Below are 17528 nucleotides of genomic sequence, written 5' to 3'. Positions count from 1 at the left end.
ATCTGATAAAGTTTTTTTAATTCAATAAATATTTGGTCTAAAACTAAATCCAAAGTGTTCTTCTCTAGGTCCTGTCTAAATCATGAAATTACAAAATTTGAAAAAGCTAACTAGTTTATTGGTTTCAGTACACAGTAATGCTATGGGATTCAACATTACAATTACAGCGTTGTCTTTCTACTTGTATATTTACAATCCTGTACCTTTGGCTTCTATCTTGCCAAGATGCCAAATGAATGATTTATGTTAATACAGCTGGAAGTCGTCAATACAAACCTGCTCTGTGTAACTTTATCCACGTCATTACTACTAGTTTTCCGCTCGGCCTATGAGAACTTCCGGTGCACAATTTTGAATCTTCGTTGTTCGCTTTCGGTTGCTATCCGAGGTTTGGGCCCAAAGCAAATGTACTGACCATAATCTTCAAAGGTAATATGTCCCGATTCGCGAAAATCTAATATTGAATAAACCAATAGTAATGCATAGTGAGTTAAACACGAGAAACTGTAACGTTTAGCCTTTATTTACAGTCGTGGTTATAGGGGTTTTGGTAGCAGGCATTCGCTAACGTGCAATCCGGTATCATTGGGACGTCCATATCCCCTCATTGAAGTTTACATTTAAAATGGTTTGGTAAGAGTTGGTCTAGCGTTGCAATATCTCAAATCACGTCGTTGGAAGCCTGGATCTCGACAATGCTAGGTACGAGTTATGGTTAGGATAGGGGGTATGGTTAGTTAAGGTTAGTTAGGGTTAAGGTTAGTTAGGGTTTAGGTTAGGGACGTCCCAAGGATATATCGGATAGCACAGACCATTAGCTAGCTATGCTACTACTTACACCCCGTGCATAATCAAATACCTAGCTAAAATACATTTGCCTGTTACGAGAATGTGTCTTGCTACTAGCTATTGTTAGCTAATCAAGATACTGCATTATCAAAATGTGTCGTGTTTGTTTTTATTGCCCAAAGAGGGCTGACCAGGGCTTTGCTAACTATCGGTGGGTAAGCAGCCCGGGCATGTTGTTACCTTGTTGTCTCCAGATAATAGTCATATTGTCCCCCTTACAGAGAGAGAGAGACCATGGATGACGATAATCACAGATTATTTCAAAGAGTGTCAGAGAAACTGGGCTGGTCAGAGAAGGGAGGATTGGAAACCGCAGAGAAACAGGTATGTTGTGGTTACTTCGTCACATGAATTACAACCACCAGTGATTATCTTAATCAATTGCACACTATTTCCTATGTAGTGCAATACATTTGACCAGCTCAAAAGTAGTGCTCTATATAGGGAATACAGTGAATAGAGTCCCCTGTCAAAAGTAGTGCACTATATAGGGAATACAGTGAATATAGTCCCCTGTCAAAAGTAGTGCACTATATAGGGAATACAGTGAATATAGTCCCCTGTCAAAAGTAGTGCACTATATAGGGAATAGAGTCCTATCGTCCCCGGTCAAAAGTAGTGCACTATATAGGGAATACAGTGAATATAGTCCCCTGTCAAAAGTAGTGCACTATATAGGGAATAGAGTCCTATGGTCCCCGGTCAAAAGTAGTGCACTATATAGGGAATAGAGTCCTATAGTCCCCGGTCAAAAGTAGTGCACTATATAGGGAATAGGGTTCCATTTCAAACACATCCTGTGTCTTCTCTGCAGCTGATTAAGAGCATCAGTAAGACTCGGCGTCTGGCCACAGGCTGTCATGGCTTCAGGGGTGCTCAAAACCTTCCTCCCCCAGTCCAGCTACACCTGCTAGACAGTGAGGAAGAGGATGACAGAGGCTCAGGGAAAGAGAACCAGGTCTCCAAGGGCAACAGTTACAGGACCACGGTGTTCATGGAGTCCAGTGACGATGATTTCGACCAGTGTAAGTGAGAGTCAGTGGGTTGGGTTACTAGACTATTAGGATATAAAGGGCTGTTTCCAAGAGGCCTGTTAAACATGTTCTCTGCTTCTGTGCTGAAGGGTGTCTCCTTGTTGAGAGTTATATTAAACCTGGCCTGGTTTTTGCTTGACTTTACCTACGACTGCTGTCTTTTTGTTCACCTGGAAGATTCCTTTACACCTGGTCCAGAGCTGTATGAGCATTGGCCAACTCCTGATTATGGTTGTCATGGTGCAAAACATGTATGCCTATGACAGCTATGCATTGAAATACTGTAGTTGAATGAATGAATCTCCATGTTCTTCTTGTCTGTAGTTCTTGTGGAGCAGGCTACACCCAAAACGGCTTCTCGGAAACATTGCAGTGCTGCTAAGAAAGTCAGGTAAAGTAGTGATTTGTCCAGCTAAGGTTGGCACAATTATCATATAACTGTAACTGATGGTTATGTATGAAGACCGCCATGAAAATAAAATACCCGTAAAAAAACAAAGATGGGACAGCATTAGTGCCCTGTTGAGTCTGTTTCAAACATGGTGGATAAATGAAGATAAATCACTTTACCATTTTTTWAAAAAGTGGTCAGTTCCGGTCTGCTTAACGGGGTGATTCTCCCATAGACACCAATACAATAGCAGCTGACTGTAACGTAACCAGAAAAAAGGAGGGAGTGGGTTGTCTTGTTTCCTGCCTGGTATTGTGAAGCAATCATTTCCATGGAAATGTAGAATGTTCATTGAAGTGATGTTAACTGATGTGGCTCATGCAAGGGAATGTATTTTTTTTTAAATGTCAGTTGAGTTCAATCAACAAATCGCAGCACATTTTACTTCCTGCTTTGCTCATATGGGTACACTTGCAATGGCCGCCAGTCCACCCATTATTCCATAATTGACTTGAATGTGGACACCCGTTCTATTCATTCTATCTCTATGGCAGCGCATGCAGAGGAGAATAGAATATTATAATTGTTGTTTATTTTATTTATTTCTTTGCAGTTATTACAGTGACAGCTCTCATTTGGCTGGCCAATTACCGTCATTCAAAATTCCATAACTGTCACAGTCCTACTTCCAGCCTTAAAAGCCTTGTAGTCTTATGGCTCTATTCAATCAATGTCCGATTGGGCCGACATATGCGGCGTTTACCGTGAACATTGCCTTTACATTTCAATCACGCTGTAACACTGAACTTCCACGATACGGATTGAATAGTGCCCTTAATCCCCTTTTCTCTATCTAGTCATTCAATTGGACTAAATGTGTTATTGTTTCTTCTCTGATTCTCTCCCCTCTAGTGAACCAGTCCTTGTATTAAGCTCAGACAGTGATGACCACTTTGAAAACTGTAAGTATCATACTGGTGCCTTGACATATGTATTGGGGAAGTCATGTTTTGATCATTATGTCATCATATTTTGAAACCCAATGCAGCTTCAGAATTCTTTATTGAAACAATGTTGTATGTAAATGGGTCTTTGCCATGTCTAATTTGGTGTAAGTCAAAGAACAGAAGTCTTTCTGACTGGTTTCCTAAATGCATCTAACTCAAACTACTTGTAGAACAGCAAAGTGTGTCGTTAGATTCGTTTTTTTTTCTTACCACGTCACTTTACACACAGAAGATCGTCACTAAACATAGAATCAAGATGTGTATCACTCTCTGTGACCGCCAATAACTTCACAACGAAGTTGATTTACAAATACTAAGTTGCCAATGTCATTGCAAATGTTACAAACAAGCGAAGGATAAAAATATTTGAAAACAAAACTTCAAATAAAACCAAAGATGACTGCATTACAGTATAGGCCTATATATTATAAATAGCCTACCTACAGTATAGACTATAGACCTATATATTATAAATAGCCTACCTACAGTACAGACTATAGGCCTATATATTATAAATAGCCTACCTACAGTATAGACCTATATATTATAAATAGCCTACCTACAGTATAGACTATAGGCCTATATATTATAAATAGTCTACCTAACATTATAGACTATAGGCCTATATATTATAAATAGCCTACCTACAGTATAGACCTATATATTATAAATAGCCTACCTACAGTATAGACCTATATTATAAATAGCCTACTGTTAGTGGAATTAAATAATTCCTCTAATGTACTCATTAATTAAATTCAATCTGTCTATTTATAAGAATTTGTAAGATACTTATTAACATAAAATAGACAGGATACAGTCTTATCAAAATTAGATAATAATAGTGTTTATTCTCGGAGCACGCTCACATTTGATCATAAACACAGGCTTATATACAAGATATGACGTCATAGGTTACAGAATAAGTCTCATTGTCCTGACAAATAGAAAACAGGTTCAAAAGTTCATTCTAACCTCACAGGGCACTCACATGAAACACCATATAATCATTTATCCTGAAGGCTCACTATAATTTATTACCACTTMAGCAGACAACTCAAGATAATGYAAGKCCTAAAAAGTGACCCACAGCCTTATCTAAACATCTCAGGGCTAAGTTGGGTCAGTTCAACCAGAGTTGAATGACCCTTTCTMCTTARTTTATYACCCACAACACAAATCTCTTTTCACCAGGCGTGCAGAGTTCAATTAGTTATAGTTTTATCTAAAGCTAGAATTTGTTTTAACTATTTATTAACAAAATTCCTAACACCTACCTACAGTATAGACTATAGGCCTATATATTATAAATGTTTCAATGTGAAGCCTAACTTTCCAAATCTTCATTTAATGCATTATTATAGGCTAAGCGGTAGAATAACCCACCCCAATATTTGCAGCCATAGGTGATAATATCTCTTTAGGAGCTGATCCGTCGTCAGTATTATGAAATAATTATAATGTTAAGGTAAGATTTGAATGTAGAAAGCTGATCCGAGAGCAGCGTTGCCTTTCTTTCAATCCTATCAGTATCATTAGATCACCTATCATTCTTCAACGACGTACTTAGTGAATGTTCTCTCTGCGTGGGGTTTTGGGAAACGTGTTTTACGTCTTCGGCCGTTGTAGGAAAGATGCATCGTTAAAACACTCGTAAGTTCCATCACTATTGGGGAAACCGGGCCCAGGTCCCTTCCACATCTCCAAACTCGTGTCATTGTCCCCACGAAGAAATCGAGTAGGGGACTGTAGATCGATCTCCACCCGCCTGTTCATACATTCGTACGTTAGTCACACGATTTTGACTAATCTCTGGTGAATGATGAGGTAATTAACGGAAATGTGTTAGTCACAGCAGAGAGGAAAAGGCCAAGTGAGAGGTATAACTGGCGCTGCTGCATCATGGGGGATGACATGTTTACTGTTCCCTTGTGTCTCGTCTGGCGCCCCTGAAGTCCTGAGTCGTGTGAAAACTCCCAAGCCTAAGCCCAAGGAAGCGGAGCGTGGCAGTGTAGACAGGTACAGTGGTGCCAACCTCTTACCATCACTATGGTCCCTATCGTGTGTAAAATACTCAGGTTTATCTCCTGTTTTTTTCCTCAGCATCAGAAACTTCATTGTCGACAGCTTTTCCTCCGATGATGACTTTGTCGTTGAGAGGAAGAAAAAACCTACCTCTAAAGGTAACATCGACTGCTTCCCTAATGGCAATTTAATACACTACTTTTGACCAGGGCGAATAGGGCTCTATTCAAAAGTAGTGGACTATTTAGTGAATAGGTTGCCTTTTGACACGCTGTCGTTGACTGTCCTCATACATGCTTGTAATCTGAAATGTGTTTCTAAGTTCCTTCTGCTTGATTTCAGTTCAGCACTGTGATTACTTTTATTTGCATAGCCAGAATTGAAGTAATACCCAGGAAGCCTTGGTTGATATGATGTCACGGCTAGGGGGGAGTTGTTAGGCCGACAGCGTTACATGGAGACTCGTCATGTCTTCTACAGGTGCCTTTAAGACCCCTAAGTCGTCATCCTTCCAGACCCCAGTCAGAAGACCCCTGTCCCAGTGTGACACTCCAGTTTTCCTCAGCGACAGTGAAGAAGATGATGGTATTGTGATGAAGAGCACGTGGAGGACATGCCACCCTGTGCACCGGCCGCCGCCACAGACCCACAAAGTCAACGTCCTACAAAGTAACCAGAAGGACAAAATCTTCTTTCCCTCTCCCAGCCCTCCTCCTCTGCCTTCCCTCTCTCCCTCCCCTCCTCCTTTGCCTTTCCTCTCTCCCAGCTCTCCTCCTCTCCGCTCCTCCTTCACCCCCTCCCTGACCCCCCTTCCACAGCGGAACTACTCAGCCCCGTCGAAGGTGGAGGACTCAGCCAGCTCAGAGGAAGAGTTCCTCAGCTTACTGGACAGAATTAAGAAGAACCACAAGACCGGCAACACCCCAACACCTAAACACAACCACGGGCTAAACCCAACACCTAACACAACACTCCACACAGGCCTAAACCATACGGTAACACCCCAACACCTAAACACATACGGGTAACACCCCCAACACCGTAAACACAGACACGGTAACTACCCCAACACAAATACGGGGAACACCCCAACCACCTAAACACAAACGGGTAACACCCCAACACCAAACCCAAACGGTAACACCACCCCAACACCTAAACACAACACGGGTAAACACCCCAACACCTAAACACAACACGGTAACACCCCAACACCTAACACAATACGGGTAACACCCCAAACACCTAAACAACAATACGTGGTAACACCCCAACACCAAACACAACACGGGTAACACCCCAACACCTAAACACAATACGGGTAACACCCCAACACCTAAACACAATACGGGTACACCCCCAACACCTAACACAATACGGGTAACACCGCAACACCTAAACACAATACGGGTAATACCGCACACACCTAAACACAATACGGGTAACACCCCAACACCTAAACACAATACGGAGAACACCCAACACCCAAACAACAATACGGGTAACACCCCAACACCTAAACACAATACGGGTAACACCCCAACACCCAATACGAACACAACACATACGGGTAACACCCCAACACAATACGGTAACACCCCCAACACAATACGGGTAACACCCCAACACCAATACGGGTAACACCCCAACACAATACGGGTAAACACCCCCAACACAATACGGTAACAACCCCAACACAATACGGGTAACACCCCAACACACCTAAAGCAACAATACCGGGTAACAATGTGGAGCTATATACAGGGATGGTACAACGTCAATGTTGAGGAGGCTTATACAGGGGGGTACTGGTACAATGTGAGGAGGCTATATACAGGGGTACTGGTACAGAGTCAATGTGAGGGCTATATACAGGGGTACTGTTACAGAGTCAATGTGGAGACTATATACAGGGGTACTGACAGATCAATGTGAGGAGGCTATATTACCAGGCGTACTGCGTACAATGTGAGGAGGCTATATACAGGGGTACTGGTACAGAGTCAATGTGAGGGGCTATATACAGGGTGTACTGGTACAGATCAATGTGGGAGGCTATATACAGGGGTGACTTGGTATACAGAGTACAATTGTGGAGGCTATATACAGGGTACTGGTACAGAGTCAATGTGGACGGCTATATACAGACTGGTACAGATCAAGTGTGAGCTATATACAGGGGTACTGGTACAGAGTCATGAGGAGCTATATACAGGGGTACTGGTACAGAGTCAATGTGGAGGCTATATACAGGGGGTACTGGTTACAGAGTCAATGTGAGAAGCTATATACAGGGTACTGGTACAGAGTCAATTAGAGGAGGCTATATACAGGGGTACTGTACAAGACAATGTGAGGAGGCATATACAGGGGTACATACAGAGTCAATGTGAGGAGGCTATAACAGGTGACTGGTACAGAGTCAATGTGAGGAGGCTATATACAGGGGGTACTGGTACAGAGTCAATGTGAGGAGGCTATATACAGGGGTACTGTACAGAGTCAATGTGAGAGGCTATAACAGGGGTACAGTACAGAGTCAATTGTGAGGAGCTATATACAGGGGTACTGGTACAGAGTCAATGTGAGGAGGCTATATACAGGGGGTACTGGTACAATGTGCGGGGGTACAGGTTAGTCGAGGTAATTGAGGTAGTATGTAGGTAGAGGTAAAGTGACTATGCATAGACGAGAGGGGGGCAATGCAAATAGTCTGGGTAGCCATTTGATTAGGTGTTCAGAAGTCTTGGCTTGAGGGTAGAAGCTGTTTAGATGCCTTTTGGACCTAGACTTGACACTCCGGTACCGCTTGCTGTGCGGTAGCAGAGAGAACAGTCTATGACTAAGGTGGATGGAGTCTTAGGCAATGTTTGGGGGCCTTCCTCTGACACGGCCTGGTATAGAGGTCCTGGATGGCAGGAAGCTTGGTGCCAGTGATGTACTGGGCCGTACTCACTACCCTCTGTAGRGCTTTGCTGTCGGAGGTCCAGCAGTTATGAGTGTAATACCGGGGGATCTTTCTGTACAATGGGGAGGCACATACCTAAAAAGGTGTTGGATCAGAGAGGGTAACGTAACAAAGTAAATCTGCATGCTGGTATACTGCTCCCAACATGTATAAATATAACTCATATATTTCTGTTCAGACGGTGTCCACCAACAAGGCTTCTGCCAGCTGTGGTCTTTAATTGGTACGTTTCCTTTTTCGTTTCTATATCATGTCATCTCATTGGCTGCTTCCTGGTGTGTGTGAATCCAGGGCCCAATCAGAAGCCCCCCCTGTCAGCTCCACGGCAAAAAGCCTCGAAAGAGGTGTGCCCTCGGCCGTTATTGAGAACGCCCTTGGATCTGAAGACCCCGGTGCGGGCGCCCGTCACTAAACCCACTGTGTCCCAGCCGGAATCCAGACTCAAGACCAGCAGCCTTTCTTCCTCCAGGTAATACTGACCAGGGCCTGGGAGTGTAGCTCTAATACTCTAATTACCAGGCCGGAGATTATGGCTTCATCTCTAATGGACGAGGGCCGGGATGTAGCTCATCTCTAATAACTGCCTGAGGCTACTCAATACTCTACTGACCAGGGCCTGGGAGTGTAGCTCATACTCTACTGACCAGGGCCTGGGAGTGTAGCTCAATACTCTAACTGACAGCGGCCTGGGAGGTAGCTCAATACTCTAATGACAGGCCTGGGAGTGTAGCTCAATACTCTAATGACCAGGGCCTGGAGTGTAGCTCAATACCTAATGACCAGGGCCTGGGAGTGTAACTCAATACTCTAATGACCAGGCCCTGGGAGTGTAGCTCAATACTCTACTGACCAGGCCTGGGAGTGTAGCTCAATACTCTACTAAGACCAGGCCTGGGAGTGTAGCTCAATACTCTACTGACCTAGAGTGGTACTCAATACTCTGCACTGACTAGGCAGGGAGTGTAGCTCAATACTCTCTGACTAGGGCAGGGTGTAGCTCAATACTCTACTGACAGGGCCGAGTGTAGCTCATACTCTACTCTGACGGGCGGTGTGCTCAATACCTACTGACCAGGCCTGGGAGTGTAGCTCAATACTCTACTGACCAGGCCTATGGCAGGGTGTAGCTCAATACTCTTACTGACCAGGGCCTGGAGTGTAGCTCAATACTCTACTGACCAGGGCCTGGGAGTGTAGCTCAATACTCTGCTGACTAGGCAGGGTGTAGCTCAATACTTCTGACCAGGGCAGGTGTGTAGCTCAATACTCTACTGACCAGGGCCTGGGAGTGTAGCTCAATCTCTACGACCAAGGGCCTAGGCAGGGTGTAGCTCAATACTCTACTGACCAGGGTCCTAGTGCAGGTTAGCCACACCTATCATGACCAGGGCCTAGGAGTCTAGCTCAATACTCTACTACATGCCCTAGGGTCAGTCTCAAAATCTTCTATCTAGAGTCTAGTCATTCTTTACTTTGCCTCAGAGTCTAGCTCTATTATGTTGCGACAGGCCCCATAGGTCTAGTGCTCAATACTTGCTACAGCCTATTTCTAATACTATCTGACAGTTATTTTTTCAATACTTATTCTATCTCTAGCTCTATTTATACTGGCTCGAACCAGGTTCCTTAGTAGACCGGCGTGTAGGTTTTGCGGCCTGACGTTAGCCTCAATTACTCTATCATTTGTAGCTCAATACTTACTGACCAGGCCTGGAGTGTAGCTCAATACTCTACTGACCAGGCCTGGAGTGTAGCTCAATACTCTACTGACCAGGGCCTGGGAGTGTAGCTCAATACTCTACTTGACCAGGCCTGAGTGTAGCTCAATACTTATGACCAGGGCCTGGGAGTGTAGCTCAATACTCTAATGCCAGGCCTGGGAGTGTAGCTCAAACTCTAATGACCAGGGCCTGGAGTGTAGCTCTAACTCTCTGACCAGGCCTGGGAGTGAGCTCAATACTCTATGACCACGGGCCTGGGAATGTAGCTCAATACTCTACTGACCAGGGCCTGGAGATGTAGCTCAATACTCTACTGACCAGCCTGGAGTGTAGCTCAATACTCTACTGACCAGCAGGGTGTAGCTCAATACTCTACTGACCAGGCCTAGAGGTTAGCTCAATACTCTACTGACCAGGGCCTAGGGCAGTATTGCTCAATACCTTACTGAGACCAGGGCCTGGGTGTAGCTCAATACTCTACTGACCAGGGCCTGGGAGTGTAGCTCAACTCTACTGACCAGGGCCTGGGCAGGTGTAGCTCAATACTCTACTGACCAGGCCTGGGAGTGTAGCTCAATACTCTACTGACCAGGGCCTGGAGTGTAGCTCAATACTCTGCGACTAGGGCAGGGCACCTGCTGAGGAGGGTGTAGCTCAATACTCTACTGACCAGGCCTGGAGTGTAGCTCAATCTCTACTGACAGGCCTAGGCAGGGTGTAGCTCAATACTCTACTGACCAGGGCCTAGTGCAGGTGTAGCTCAATACTCTATGACCAGGGCCTAGGAGTGCTAGCTCAATACTCTACTGACTAGGCCTAGGGTTAGCTCAAAACTCTACTGACTGGGCCTGGAGTTAGCTCATACTCTACTGACTACCCTGGATCTAGCTCAATACTGTCTGCACAGGCCTAGTGGTTAGTCAATACTCTCTACCAGGCCGGAGTGTAGCTCAATACTCTACTGACCAGGCCTAGGCAGTCCTAGCTCAATACTCTATGACCAGGCCTAGGAGTCTAGCTCAATACTCCTCTGACCATAGGGCTAGGCAGCGGATGTAGCTCAACTACTTTACTGACCAGGCCTAGAGTCGTAGCTGAATACTCTCACCAGGGCCTGCGAGTGTTAGCCTCAATACTTCTCTGACTAGGGCTAGGTGTAGCTCAAATACTCACTGACCCAGGCCTGGAGTTACGTCAATACTCTACGACGGCAGCAGGGCTCAATACGCTATGACCAGGCCTAGGCAGGTGGACGCTTATACTTACTGTACCAGGCCTCATGCCGGTTTTGCTCATACTCTACTTGACCCAGGGCCTGGAGTGTAGCTCGAATACTTCTACTGACCAGGCTGGGATGTAGCTCAAACTCTACTGAACCAGGGCTGGGAGTGTGCTCACATACATCTACTGACCATGGCTGGGAGTCAGCTCCAATACTTCTACTGAACAGGCCGTTAGGCATTGTGTTAGCTCAATACTGGTCCTGATAGGCCTAGGCAGTGTGCTCATACTCTTTACATATGTACCATGGCTGGAGTGATCTAGCTCAATACTCTACTGACTAGGCTAGGGTGTAGACTTCCTACTCTAGCTGACCGGACTAGGCAGGGTGTACTCAATTACGTGCCTGACTAGGCCTAGTGCAGGGTACTCAAACTTGTGCTGACTAGCCTGGCAGGTGAGCTCAATACTGTGTCTGACAGCGGCCATAGGGCAGATTGGATTAGCTCTATACTTCTGACTAGGCGTTACGCGCAGTGGTAGTCCATACTCTTATGACAGCCTGCGGTGGCTTCATACTCTACCTGATCTAGGCAGGTGTATACTCAATACTCTACTGACCAGGCCTGGGAGTATATCAATACCTAACGAACAGCTAAGGGCAGCGTGTGTCTCAATACTGTGTCTGATAGGGCCTAGGTCAGGGTGTTAAGCTTTCTATACTATTTACTGACTAGGGCCCTAGCAGGCTGTATGCTCATCTCTCTCCTCTCCTTCACCTGTTCTACACTGATCTAAATACATAGTTCAGTGAAGTGTTTGTGTGGCTAAATCTGGCTGTGTTTCTCCTCTCAGTGTGTCAGACTCCAGGCTGTGTTCCTCTCTCTCAGCTATCTACTCGAACGCAGGCTGTTTCTCTCCCAGTGTATAGACTCCAGGCTGTCTTTCTCCTCAGTGTGTCAACCTCCAGTCCTGTGTTCTACTCCCTTCAGGTGTCAGACTCCAGGCTGGTTCTCTCCTCAGTGTATCAGACTCCAGCTGTGTTTCTCTCCTCAGGTTATCAGACTCAGCTGTGTTCTCTCCTCAGTATGTGTTAGACTCCAGGCTGGTTCTCTCCTCAGTGTATAGACTCCAGGCGATGTTTCTCTCCTCGTGTGTGTCAGATCCAGGCGTGTTTTCTTCCTCATGTATCAGACTCCAGGCTGTGTTTCTCTCCTCCATGTGTTCATCCATGCTGTTTTCTCTCCTCAGTGTGTCAGGACTCCAGCGTGTTTCTCTCTCAGTTGTTAGACTCCAGGGCTGTGTTCTCTCCTCAGTGTGTCAGACTCCAGGCTGTGTTCTCTCTCAGTGTTAGACTCCAGGCTGTGTTTCTCTCCTCTAGTTGTCAGACTCATCGCTGTGTTTTCTCTCACGTCATGTAGTCAGACTCAGGTGTGTTTCTCTCTCAGTGATCAGTAATCCAGGCTGTGTTTCTTCTCAGTGTCTCAGACTCCAGGCTTGTGTTTCTCTCCTCAGTGTTTCAACTCCAGGCTGTGTGTTTCCCATGTTGTTGTAACTCCAGCTGTGTTTCTCTCTCAGGTTTTAGATCCAGGCTGTGTTTCTTCCTCAGTGTTAGACTCCAGCTGCTGTTTCTCTCGGTATCACTGATGGTGTCTTACATTTGACGCAAGTGCGTTTCTCTCCTCCAGTGTGTTAGACACTCACAGGCTTGTATTCTCTCCCAGTGTGTGTTCAGCTGTAGTTGCTCTATTTAACTCCACTGTGTTTCTTCCTCAGTTTCGACTCCAGGTGCTGTTCCTCTTCATTGTGTTTTAGAACGTCAGCTTGCTTCTCTCACCGAGTGGTCAGACTCCAGCTGTGTTTCTCCTCCTCCAAGTTGTTGTCAACTTCCAGCATGTCGTCTCTCTCAGGTGTTAGACTCCGCTGTGTTTCGTCTCTCAGTGTTCAGACTCAGGCTGTGTTTCTCTCTCAGTCCCTTTACGACTCCAGCATGTTTCTACTCTCATGCTATCAGACCCAGCTGTCCGTTTCTATCCCTCCAGCTGTTTCCAGACTCCATCTTTGTTTCTCTCCTCAGCTGTGTTCATAACTCCAGGCTGTGTTTCTCTCCTCAGTGTGTTAGACTCCAGGCTGTGTTTCTCTCCTCAGTGTGTCAGACTCCAGGCTGTGTTTCTCTCCTCAGTGTATTAGACTCCAGGCTGTGTTTCTCTCCTCAGTGTGTCAGACTCCAGGCTGTGTTTCTCTCCTCAGTGTATCAGCAGCAGGGTGTCAGACTCCGGGATGTTTCCTCCAGTCTCTGTCTGGACCAGGCTCCATCTACAGCCGCAACTTCAAACAGACCAAGGAGGAGCTCACCACCAAACTTTACCACCTGTACAACACCAGCGTGTTCAACAACAAGGTAAACACACACTTTAACTATACAGAGTGTTAGTTTTGACCCTGTCATTAAGAACCTGACGGACAACTATGAAAAGCTCAAACCAAGTTTATTRATCCAGTGGGTCAGYCYGGTGAACAGACTAAGATATGTTCCCACCAGCACCAGTATAGATACTCCCATTTAGGTGAACTCCTCCTTCCCTCTATACATCACATCTTTATTGCTAGGCAGGAAGTTAAGTGATGTGGGTAGTAAACTGTTCCTTCTCCCTTAATGTGACCTGCCCTCCCGTTCCTCACTAATCCACAGCTCTCCGCTGCACCCATGTGATTGCCTTTCCCTGACTCGGTAACGCTCCAAGCTTCATTGACTCCACCATATATGTTCTTCCTACCATTAACTTCTGGTGTAACAACCAGACAGTGGCCATTTTTCTTTTTAAAGGATCCCTGATGTCTAACAATAACATGTTCTGACAGAATGTAAATATTCTACATTCCCCTCTCTCCCTCAGTGGCATGAATAAGGATATTTCATATTTTCARGTTTAGAAGTCAGAACCCATCAACAGGCTATACAGTGTTAAACACACAGGTTATAAGCATACACATACTGCCACATCACTTGGAGAGTGATAAAGATGGCATCTTATAAAGTGTTTTGTGTTGACTTGCACCTTACCATCATGTGACCCGGGATTATCTTGCATGTTTTACCTCCTCTTACCTTTTTATAACGTCTTTGTTCCCCAGCTGCCCAGTAACATGTCAGTGAGCTGGAATAACAAGATGAGYAAGACTGCTGGRTACTGCATCACAGGGCAGGAGAGAGGAGGYGGGAACCGATACGCCCGTATCCAGCTCTCTGAGAAAGTCTGTGACTCTGCAGGTAAGGCTTCACTGGTTGAACAACTAATGACATGTTGTTCTAACATTTTAAATTAGGTTCTGGTGTAAGTCATTTAAAGTTCAACTTTAATGTGAATAGCCTGTGTCTGTATGATTTAAATGATCTCTTATCTCCCACCTTCCCTCATTCTCCTTCCTCTCCTCTCTCTTCCAATCCCCATCCTCCCCCTTCTCTCCTCCCAGACCGCCTGCGTGACACGTTAGTCCATGAGATGTGCCARGCTGCCACCTGGTTGATCAACAGTGTGAGGGATGGGCACGGTCCCTTCTGGAAGCTGTACGCCCGCAAGGCCACGCTGGCACACCCCGAGCTGCCCGTGGTCACCCGCTGCCACAGCTACGACATTAACTACAAGTACCAGTACCAGTGCAGCCGCTGCAAAAACACGTAGGTCAACACTAACTTCCTGTCTGTCCCCGGCTTACACTTACATGAATGCTGTTTTAGTGCTGCAAATGAAATGGAGTTTGTGGATATTAAAATGMATTTATTTAATCCAAGGAAACGGAGTCATTCCGTCAAATGAAGTAGTTGTCCTGTGTGGCTCAGCAGGGGTCACATTACACCAACAATATATACTCACTGTGTTAATCACTGTGGATTAAAGTGTCCACTAAATTGCATTATATTATTGCTATATTAGTTGCCTGAGACTAGACTACAGTATGTATTGTCACAGTTTATAGTTATGCTGTCAGACTAGGTAGTCCAAGCCCTCAGTCTACCATGGATTCCCATCAATTCATGGCTAAACTCTAAAACCAGTTGATGGCTAAACTGTTCTCTTCCTGCCCTCTGTAGACTCGGTCGTCACTCTAAGTCTCTGGACACCCAGAGGTTTGTGTGTGCCCTCTGTACGGGTCCGCTGGTCCTGCTCACCCCCGCCAAGCCCCGGGCGCCCACGCCCTTCGCCAACTTCGTCAAGGAGAACTATGGCAGTGTTCGCCAAAACCTGGCGGGTCAGAGCCACGGTGAGGTAATGAGGAAACTCAGTGTTGACTTCGCCACCAAGACCAAACTCAGCCAGAACTGAGAGGGGGAGAGAGATGAGCTGGAATCATTCTAACCTGGATTCCACCTACATTACTCTCGTCTCCTGGACTATAAAGCACTCTTGATAACTCTTGATAAAGCACTCTTGTTCAGTAGTATCTGTAAAATCCTCTCTGAACATGCCTTCTATTCATTCCTTGAAGGTTTCCACTGCTCTGAGTTGAAGCAATGGTGGGATCCTTCTCTTTCATCCATCCTAATGTCTTAGATTAGTGGGATCCTTCTCTTTCATCCATCCTAATGTCTTAGATTAGTGGGATCCTTATCATTTCATCCATCCTAATGTGTTAGATTAGTGGGATCTTCAAGTTGATAGGTCTGTCTTAAATACCTCTGTGTATGTATCAGGTTTTCAGAGGCAGCTAGGGTGAGTGTCATTCCTTACCTCTGTAGCTGGAGTCTCACCGTTACAGTGAAATGAGCCAAGAGACACACTGAACAGTGACTAAAGGCAACGTGAATCAGTCATATTGTTGTCTAGCCTGCCTGTGACATGGATTCATACCCTTCAAGTATCATTTTTTGACCAACTGCTTTGAATTATTTGAAATATGAATCAGAAAATAGTTCCATGAAGTTTCATACGGTGCATAAAAGGCAGATCTGGCAACTTCACATACAATGTATGTTACATTTTGAATGTTTGTCTTAATGTTTTTTTTTTCATGTTTTGTTTTTGAATAAAGATTTGATGTTTTACACGTCAGTGTCAACTGTACAGTATAAACATATCTGGTAGACGAACATCACTACGGTGAGGAATGTTATCCCACTCCTGTTCATTACAGCCGTTCTGTTTGCTGTGGTACATGTACCCTTCATTCAGAGGGAAAATGGGCAAGGCACAAAATGTAAGTGCCTTTGAACGGGGTATGGTGCCAGGTGCACCGGTTTGTGTCAAGAACTACAACGCTGCTGGGTTTTTCACGCTCAACAGTTTCCGTGTGTATCAAGAGTGGTCCACCACTAAAAAATGACATCCAGCCAACTTGACACGACTGTGGGAAGCTTTGGAGTCCCCTTAGAGTCTGTGCCCTGACGAATTGAGACTGTTCTAAGGGCGGGGGTGCAGTATGGGTAAAAATGTGACTGACTGACTGATCTACGAATAATATTGAATACTACTTTTTTAAGCAAAGTGATTTGTAGTTCTGTCCCTTGTTAGTCTCCTGCAATGTCAAACAAGAACATTGTATGGTTAAGAGAAAGATGGACGTAGGCCCTATAGCTCCCTTCTTTATGGCCCATTAGCCATTTCCCCTTGGTTGAGGATTTAGGATTGGTCTGTCCCCACACTGGCTGCCGCTTCCACTATTCTAATAACCCCCAGTCATTGGCTGGAGCTGCCTAGATGCTCTCCTGTCATTGGCTGATGGAGCTGACCATAACTTGGTTGGTTTGGCCGGTAGCAGCCTCTGCAGCTCCCTGGACCGGTAACCATACACCAGTAGGAGCAGCGATATCCCCAGGTTATAAGTGGTGGTGGTGGCTATATCCAGCCTGTCACAGTGGACCCAGCAGGGGAGTAGAACAGTATCTGGAGGGCCAAGGTAACTGCTGTCCGCCTGGAGCAGAGGAGCCCACCTCTACCCCTGGTGTCCCAGCACAGCAGCAGGAAACAGGCCATTGTAGTGAGGTAGCAGGCGGGGAGAACCACACCACACCACTCACCACTGTGAAGAGGCTCAGGACTGAGGCCCCAGACAGACAGGGAGCCAGGATGAGAGCTCTGCAGCGAGGGAGAGAGGTGTTAACCTCCATAGGAGGAGGAGGGAGGAAGAAGAGAAGTAACATGAGGTTAACTGTTGATTTCATGAATGTTGGGCAGCTCAATGGGAAACTACCTCGAGTCAATAGGCTAGAGAAGGGTATTTTACATCAACACAATACTTACACACGGACATACACAATACTGTACAGACATACAGTACCAGTCAAATTTGGATGCACCTACTCATTCAATGGTT

At 45.5% G+C, this 17528-nt stretch overlaps 1 protein-coding gene across 1 annotated transcript; it reads left to right on the top strand.

Annotated features, from left to right (window-relative positions):
• The first annotated feature begins 315 nt into the window (after nucleotides 1-315).
• Nucleotides 316-16262, top strand: gcna (germ cell nuclear acidic peptidase). The gene is made up of 14 exons (XM_070440135.1): nucleotides 316-429; nucleotides 1071-1173; nucleotides 1664-1874; nucleotides 2208-2274; nucleotides 3187-3236; nucleotides 5237-5300; nucleotides 5385-5464; nucleotides 5787-6301; nucleotides 6573-6837; nucleotides 8566-8743; nucleotides 13467-13617; nucleotides 14352-14487; nucleotides 14691-14895; nucleotides 15310-16262. The coding sequence occupies exons 2-14, from the start codon at nucleotides 1084-1086 to the stop codon at nucleotides 15539-15541; spliced, it is 2244 nt and encodes a 747-aa protein (XP_070296236.1). The 5' UTR covers nucleotides 316-429; nucleotides 1071-1083; the 3' UTR covers nucleotides 15542-16262.
• The last annotated feature ends 1266 nt before the right edge of the window (nucleotides 16263-17528 follow it).

Source organism: Salvelinus sp. IW2-2015, unplaced genomic scaffold (assembly GCF_002910315.2).
Source record: "Salvelinus sp. IW2-2015 unplaced genomic scaffold, ASM291031v2 Un_scaffold2257, whole genome shotgun sequence".
NCBI classification, from domain to species: Eukaryota; Metazoa; Chordata; class Actinopteri; order Salmoniformes; family Salmonidae; genus Salvelinus; species Salvelinus sp. IW2-2015.
The sequence above is the reverse complement of the archived record's forward strand: the minus strand, read 5'-3'. Positions and strand labels throughout refer to the sequence as shown.